Genomic DNA, 8,482 nt, shown 5'->3' on the forward strand with positions numbered 1-8,482 from the left:
TCTTCCTACTGAAACCCATGGCAAATGTGCCATTAAATTCAAGATGGACACAGCTCAGGCCCATGACATACAGGATGATTTGTAAATGTTTTTTCCAGTATTTATAAAACAGTTACATGCAGGATATTTTTTCCATAGTTAGCTAAGATGCAGTCTAAGAACGTATAAAGAAAACTCTGTGTGTGGTATTGTTTTAGATAAGGATATTGGTCCAAGAAGGTACCTTTTGAGGGTTCAAAGGCTCTGATTAATTTTGGGTTCATTTTCTTTAAAAAATTTCAGACATCTCCGTATGAGATTCATTGAAGATCAAAGCAAAAATACAGGAGTAGCCATCTCATGTATTTTTAGTTCAGCAGAAGGTGAAAGTTAAGTCCCTTAAAAAAACCTGTATTTTTGTGAAATTACAATTTGATTTTCACTGTAAGGTGAGGCTAGGGGGATGGCTTGCAAAACACCATCCAACTTATGACTAGCCATCCAAATAAGACTCCATACTATTCTGGGAGAAGCTTTCACTTACCACACAAACAGAGCACAGCATGGTAGCAGTGGAAAGTATTTACATTTTTCATGTTGTCTTAAATAACATAGTGTCTGCTTTAAATAGTAGATTTTCAGTAGCCTTCATCTCCGGTGTGTCTTGTGTTAGTTCTTGAATAACTGTAAAAAACAATGCAGTATTAGAAATGGTGTAAAATAAGGATTTCTGCAATCATTTGCAAAATGTCAGAAGCACGCAGGAGGAATTGGCCCTGATTACCTGTTGAATTAGTTGTGAAAAGCTCTTCAGAAATTCTTTGGGGCTTTTTTTCTTGTAAGATTCACATGAAGACTCACAGTGCTGGAAAATAAAAAAAATCACTCCACTTCTAAACTGCATCAGAATCATAAATAATACATGAAGCTTTCTTACTGAAAAACCAAGGGTGTTGTAATCAAAGCCTTCTACAAATGGAAAAGCTGATACACAAGCTATTTCAGAAAGGGAACTAATGAAGTAACAACACCTTTCGTTCACATGTCTTCCAGTAATCCCTGTTCTTTTGCCTGGTACATCGCATGATTGCCAAGTGCATACTTGTAACTGACTGACAGGATCAGAGTGAACGCTTTTCCCAGAAGTGCAGAAAATTCCACATCTTTAATCTCCAAAGTAATGAATCCCACTATTGCAGGTGGTGTCTGCTATGGAAAATAAGGAGCAATGACCACAGTTAGGAGCATTGTGAGGTAATCCTACCTTTCCAGGGTTCTTGATGGTAAATCTTTTCAAGACTTCAATGGTTTGGGTGAATGTTGAATTTTCTTGGCGGTTTTTTGGTTGTAATTTCAGTGTGCCCTTCTGGAAGCAGGTCACAGCTGTGAACAGGCATCCATCCTAAGGCAGGAAAAGAAGGATCGGTTTAAAACAAATGTTGTGGTAATTTTTCATGCATGTGTAAGGTTGTGGTTCATGTGCAAAAGTATCCAGGATATGAATTGAGAAGATAAAATGGTACTCTTTTTAAAACAAGTTAGTTTATTTGATAATTACTTAAGTATTTCCTTATAAAATGCCTAAAATGTCCACTTGGACATAAATTATGACAGCAAATTAAATAAAATGCTCCTGAAGAGTAGATCATGTTACATATAGTAAGTTTTCACAAGAACAGGCATGAGTATTCTCTTCAAAAAAAATTATTACTATCACTCTGCACAGTTCCTCACCACTACATGTGGGAATATTCTTTTCCTAATTTTAGCATAATTTCTAATATTGCCTATACTTAGAATTGGTGTAGAACTGCATATTTTCAAACACTATTGAAGTGTTCTCACTTGACAACATGGAAATGAAGGTGATGAAGTTATTTAGTTGCCTTACTAAAGGTAAAAGATTGAGGATGAGAGGCATGATAACACTCCTGGCTTGAGTTGTCTTGTGTTGCTTTAAGTTCAGGTGCAGTTTTAACCTAAGTTGAGGAAAGTCAGCACCATCTCTATTTAACTTGAAAAAGAAGCCATCTACTCAGATGATACAAATGTTCTGTTACTGCTGTTTATCTGGAATTAAAGCAACCTGCCATTTTCCTTTCATGGTGCAGCTGTATATTAATTTTACTGATGCTAACAGAAAGACCACAAGTTCTCCAGAATCTCCTTTCCTGCACAGTGGTTCTTATCCTGCACTAGGCACAACTATGGAAAATAATACCTAAAAGTAACGTATAGTCAGCAGAGGAAGAAAAGCAATGTTTATTGAAGCCAGTTTCTAACTTGCTTTCTGTTACCAAAGAAAGAAACATGTAGAACTGCTGATTATGCATGTTAGGCTGCAAAGCGATCATCCCTGTTTTGCATATCAACTGCTACCAAAGCTGAATCTCATCGGGTTTATTAGATGCTGCTGCAGTTTGCTGCCTTGGCAAAGAGAAGGCAACCTTCGTATGTGTTGCTTATAACACATTTTAATAACCAAGTTTTGTATTGCTTAGATACAACATTTTATTTTCCTGAAAAACCACACATTTATATTTGTTTCAAGCTTCTTACCGTAACCAGTCTTGCTTACTGGAAAAAAAAAACACACTTGTATTTAAAGAGATCAGTTTTCCAGCTGAAACTGAAAACATTTTCTGCCTCATCCGTGCTGAGCTGAGAAACAAGCATTTCTCATGTATGCTGCTTCTTTTTTTCTTTCCCTCCCACCCCCCCCCCCCCCACCCTGAGTTAACAGCTGTAGGCAGGCCCACAGTCAGAGGACCACAAGGATTGTGGGTTTCATTATGTTGTGATGGGTTAAGCACTTTGATGAAGAGGCATTGTAAAGCAGTGGACCATTGGTAATGCCTATGGGGGGCTAGACAAAAATGTAAAATATATTTGTATCAGAGGCAATTTGGAGCAATAGTCTGCGTCTGACTCAAACTAACTTTACAGATTAGCCTGAAAAGCCTTCACTTCCTGAATTAGTGATCAGCAGGGTTAGATGCTGGGGGTTGGACTAGATGATCTTTCGAGGTCCCTTCCAACCCCTATGATTCTATGATTCTATGATGCTGGTCTGATGTAAATCAGCATTATGTGACTCGCTTCAGCTGCACTGTCAATCATCAGCAATACATCTTACTTTCCCTCCAGTCTTGAATCACTTCAGCCTTAAGACTACTTTTTCAGCCTCAGCATGTTTCCCTAGAGTTGATGTTCTGTGAACTTTTAAACTTCTTACCTCCTTTTTTTTTTTAAAAAAAAGGTATTTAATTGTTGAGTGTACAAGTACTTTGTGTGGGATTTAATTGGGGCTAACACCCAGTCCACTTACAGGAAGCTCAAGCAAGTCAAAGCAAATAGTGATAAACCACTGAGTTTTGAAAGTTATAAAAGGTAGTCTTCATCCTGAATATTCAAGGCCAAATATAAATCTGGCATAATAAGGTCATCATAGAAGCACTATTTTAATATTTGAAATGCAATAACATGAAGGACTTCTTACTAAATCCCATTTCATTAGGGTGTGTTTGCACCTTATCACCCTGAGTGCACCCAGGGCACACTTTATTTGGCGTCTCAAGAGTTGGACGGTTCAGAAAATGTAAATTTCACTCCATAGGATAAAAAGTTTGTTAATGTGGTTTCTGGTGGTAGTTGCTATAAACACACTAATAATTTTTTAAAGTTTTTCCTCAGAGGCTAAGCCTGTATCAACTTAATACTTCTGAGTACGTGAATTCACTCTCTCCTCTAGTCTTCAGCAGAGCTACTTGGGACCTCCCAGAATCAGACTGTAAAGCCCTAAGCTGCAAATTAACTGTTGTCTTCCTTCCTGAGGTGACCATGTTTTTAGAGAGAGCAAGAAAAAAAACCCAACAACAAATTGATTAAGTGATTAGTCACTAGTTGATTTGCTTTGTTTCGGAGGTAGGAGCAAACACTGCAGTAAAGTGACAGCTAATCATCTCCTTCTTTTCACTTTGACACCACAAGTTAGAGTATTAATGAAAAAGCGCCAGCAGTTAGTTAGGGTGCATTAGGTTTTTCTAGTTGTTTCCAGCAATGAGAAGCAATTTATCTGTTTTGGTCATGCTGTATATGTTCTTGGCAAGTGAAAAATGCACCCAAGGACCTAGGAGGAGGCTAACAAAACCTGTGTGAAATGAGGTGAGTTTTTTCCTTTCTTGTCCTTTTGCGGAGAGTTTACAGTCCTGGGTAATAGCATTACGATCTGGGCATTTTTCAAAAAACTATGCATAATCATAATTTTTATATGTCAATAAAAATAATTTGCTTTCTGAAATAGCTGTCAGGGCACAAAATCAAAATTACAGGTAATTTTAATACAGCTGGTAACAGGAGAAGCATAACATTAGAGTAGCCACAGGTAGCTCTAGACCTTTGTTGCACATTGGAGATTATCAAAAGAAAGCAGGATGGTTAATTTACCTTCTGAGTTTTTAAGATATGTTGCTGCTCTTACTAGCATTCAATTTCACAGTAAATCCTGCATCCTGCCACTTTTGAGTATGTACACACTGTGACTCTGGTGTAATGCACTACGTATACGGAGTTCATGGCTTTGGAGCACACAAAATACCAGCATTAAATAATGAATAAATAAATATCTCTGTTAAAAAGGGATTTATAGGGACCTGTTCTTCTAATTTCAACTAGTTATAAATCCAAAGAGAATACTTTCAGAATGCAGTTTTATCTTCCTGTTGATTGCACAACCCTTGCATGCAAGTAGTCTGAGAAACCAGTGTGACTGTATGAGAGGAAGTGCTGTGAGACATTTACAGTGCCATTGGCATTTACTTCAGTGGGAGGGAAAGGGGGTCTTGGCAGTGCTCCCAGTGCAGCTGGAGCTGATGGCAACTGGAAGTTCTTCCACTCCCAAAACTTACATCCCTGAGAGCACTACTACACTGGGTCTTGTATGAATCCTCACTTTTGGCACCATTTCTTGAGCAAAATGAATACATACAAATTTGAACCTGTGGATGTGTTAGAACACACAGACGATAGCAAAGTAGTATTAAAGATTCCATAATAATATAAACACTTCTGCCATTAAAAATCCAGAAATAAGAAACTTTGATTAAAGTATTTTGTTTTTCAGTCTAGCTTGCATTAAGAGGACTAGGTCTGATATGTGAAAATGAAGGTATGTGCCATTTGTCAAAGGAATAAACCAGTACAAAATCGGATTGATATAATTAGAAAGAAATGTTAAAGCAGTCTCACCCCAGGGTTTTCTGGTGTATGCAGCAATTCAACATCCTAAAATAAAACATATCTAAGTTAGAAAAGTTTAACCATCAAGAGCAATGTCCCTCACAAAATATATTCTAAGCAATACGTAATGCTTGATAATAATTTCAGTATTATGACAAATACTTTGCTTACCTTATCTTTCACTGTGGTTTCTAGCTGTTCAATTGTCTTGAGGAGCTGTCTGTATTTTGCTAATTTGTGCCGAGCTGTACTCAGTGCCATACTGGAACAGAAGAAAAGCATACAGAAAAGAATCGTCCTCCCCATACTGATAAGTTTTGTTTTAAAATATGCCAGGAGCAAAGTTGTGCTATTCAAGATGGAACACTTCAGTCTGAGCTGTGCTCAGGTATGCTACGTACCTACCTATATATTGCTCCTTGCTGAAGGTGTAAAACCCACCCATTTCAGTTTGGAAAGCTTTGTAGAATGGATTAATGAGTAACCCTTTTTTCTTTTCCACTGGCTAGGTGCATGTATGCGAGTTTGTGCGTAGGGGGCAGGGATTGATGGAGTGAAAGAAAATATGCCCCATCTGCACATTGGACAGGAAAAAAAGAGAAAAGGGTGAATTCCCATTTTCACTTTGAGTCAAGAAATGAATGTAGTAAAAAGCAGGTACTTAGAAACCACAGTCCTAGGTAAACAAAGAGTCTGCATTTTTTTCCTGTTCCTTACAGCAACAAATCTCTCCAGTCCATCTGACGGTCTTCTGTAGCATGCTGAAGAGACATGACAGGACTTCTTTTCAGAGCTTAAATGTATTTATCCTACATACTTTATGGCTCCAAGGCATGTTTGTTAGCTGGTTCCCCCTGATGTCTGTGAACTGCCACTTTTTCATTCTTAGCTTGGTTTCTGCCACATTTGTGAGTAAAAGTTCATCTTAGTATTTAAGTCAGCTGGAGTTTGCTTTGTATTTACTTGGAGCCAGTACCAGGTATTTTAACAGCATTGCAGAGAGTATGACCACTGGAGGTGAAAGTTGCAGGGAGATCCATTGCCCTGGGAGAGGTGGATCCCCAAACTGTCCTGCAATACTGGAAGATAAGGAACTAAATCCTGGTGAGTCCCAAGGGACACTACCACTTTGCAGCAGTGGTCCAGTGCCTGTGGCAACTAAACACATTCTGTTGCAGCTAGGCTCAAGGTTGGTTTTGCAATTTAATGCAACCCCTTCAAACAGGATTTGGTACTGAGACCTGAGGATTCTCTTGAGAATGTAGAAGTGCGTTTGTTTCATGTGAAATCCAAAGTGCATACTTTAAAGTGTGTAAAGCCAGAATAAAACTAGCAAAACTACCTGAATTAAGAATAACGGCAGGCTGTTGTAATTTCCTTCATAATTAATGCCTGTTGTAATTTAGCTATATATGCTGCTTTTGAGGAACTTTATTTAATATTTAAAAGATGTATATTGGCTAAGGAATTTTTTTCCAGCAAATTCTGGTAAAGAGTGTTCTCTTGTGAGGACTACCATGGTTGCTTTCTTTCTGCCACTGAAGTTAAAAGTATTTGAAAGTATTATTCTTGAGTGTACTAATTTTCATATTAACTGCCTTTAGCCCAGGCTCAGTTCTGGCACTGATCTTCATTGTTCTCATTAAGGGACTTACTGGACTGCCAGCTCTAGGAATCAGTTGATGGTAAAATCACTGTTTCATCACAAGGGGGGAAAAATTCCTTTAAATGGCTCTTAGGTAGTATTATAATGAAGAAATGGTTATCAATGGTGTGGTATTACTATTAAAAGATTCCTGTGTGGTTTTAGTAAAGGGTAGCTAAAGTCACTTGGACACCTTCACTGTGGTGAATACAAAGATGCTCAAGGGTCTTTCAGATTAAGTCTCAAGATTATCGATGGCCCTGGAGATTATTTACAAAATCTATGCAGTGTTTGGACTTCAGTTTGGTGTCTAGAATACTGGTCTGTGTAATATGCTGACTTATTTTTCATTGTTCATTTCAAAATGAGCATTTCAGCTGATAGGAGCTGTGTCTGGCATACTCAATGTGTGTTTATTTTCTGTATTCAAATGATGATTTACTGTATGGTGTGTATGAGCTTAAGCCATTTTTAATCTTTTAGAAAATACGTAGTTTAAAGGTATAGATTTTACAGGTGTATGTGTAGATAGCATTCATGCTCCCATGTATGCACACACAAAATATCTCCTAGTGAAAACACCTGACAACAGAAATCCTGAAAAATGAGAACTGAAATAAGTAAGAAAAAGAATACTTTATCCTACCACATAGTCTAAAGTTCTTGAAGACAGAACAGTAGTGTGATAAATTTTATTTATTTGTTTGTTTTGATGGACGTATCTTGAAGTAATTTTAGATAAGCAGTGCAGCTGGACTGTGAAGTAGGGGGTATCTCAGTAGGTTTTATTCAGAAGTTGTTTTAATCTATAGCTAAGGTTCATTAATGATAATCAGCAGCATCTTTTATTTGAGAAACCTTATGGTGACTAATACTTAATTTTATTCCCCTGTCCCCATCCCAGTCCTGTGAAGCATGCAAATATTATTTTTTTTTTAAATCTGTTGTTAAAAACCTATCTGAGGCTGCTGAGTGGATGGAGAGGTTATTTCTGATAGTGGTATTCTTTACATGAAGAAGGTACTTAGCTCTGCTCCCCTCTACTATAACTGGACCTTCATCTTTTCTGGAGGTTATTGACTGGTAACCTGGATGAACGTGCACTGTATTCTCAACCTAGTTTTTTGTTATGCCGTTGGAAGTATTGATAGTCAAGGAGCAGGCTGGTGATAATGTCTGCTTCTGCTTATTGTCAGTATTTCAACTGTGAATTTTGAGCTCCATTCAGCCCAGCCACTGCTGGTGATTTTGCTAGCCCTGACAGCCTTTATTTTATGTTTCTTTATTTGGTTGACAGGTTGGAAACTTTGCACTTGAATGTAGAGTAAGACTCCATTAGCTCTGTCTCTATTAGGTGGTTAGCAGTTATTTGTGCAGAGATATCACCGCAGGTTGTTTGCATTGACCAGACAACTTCAAGACCACTCAAGAACTTCAGTTAATGCATAAGGTGACGGTATTTTCAGAAACACAGGGCTTGAGGGGACAACATAGAGGACATTGGGTCCTGGCATTGTACAGCCACATTGTACAGTGGTTTTAATATTTTATCATGTCAACTAGAAATGCTTCACCTAGTGTAGACTAACATTGCATTTTTCTTTGTCCTTGGTCATTTGC

General features: G+C 37.8%; 1 protein-coding gene across 1 annotated transcript; it reads right to left on the reverse strand.

Moving 5' to 3' along the window:
- Nucleotides 1–715: 715 nt before the first annotated feature.
- On the reverse strand, nt 716–5,523 carry IL21 (interleukin 21). Its single transcript, XM_051618272.1, has 4 exons — nt 5,389–5,523; nt 5,227–5,262; nt 1,244–1,381; nt 716–844 (listed from the first exon to the last, which is right to left on the reverse strand). The coding sequence occupies exons 1-4, from the start codon at nt 5,521–5,523 to the stop codon at nt 716–718; spliced, it is 438 nt and encodes a 145-aa protein (XP_051474232.1).
- Nucleotides 5,524–8,482: the final 2,959 nt, after the last annotated feature.

The sequence above is a fragment of the Apus apus genome, chromosome 4 (assembly GCF_020740795.1).
Source record: "Apus apus isolate bApuApu2 chromosome 4, bApuApu2.pri.cur, whole genome shotgun sequence".
NCBI classification, from domain to species: domain Eukaryota; kingdom Metazoa; phylum Chordata; class Aves; order Apodiformes; family Apodidae; genus Apus; species Apus apus.

Excerpts from the sequence above, each read along its gene's own strand:
- IL21 (XM_051618272.1), bottom strand. The coding sequence starts at position 5,523 with ATGGGGAGGACGATTCTTTTCTGTATGCTTTTCTTCTGTTCCAGTATG. Across the intron at positions 1,382-5,226 it reads ATACACCAGAAAACCCTGGG|GATGGATGCCTGTTCACAGC; the intron begins GTGAGACTGCTT and ends TTCCTGCCTTAG. Across the intron at positions 845-1,243 it reads CCATCAAGAACCCTGGAAAG|CACTGTGAGTCTTCATGTGA; the intron begins GTAGGATTACCT and ends TTTATTTTCCAG.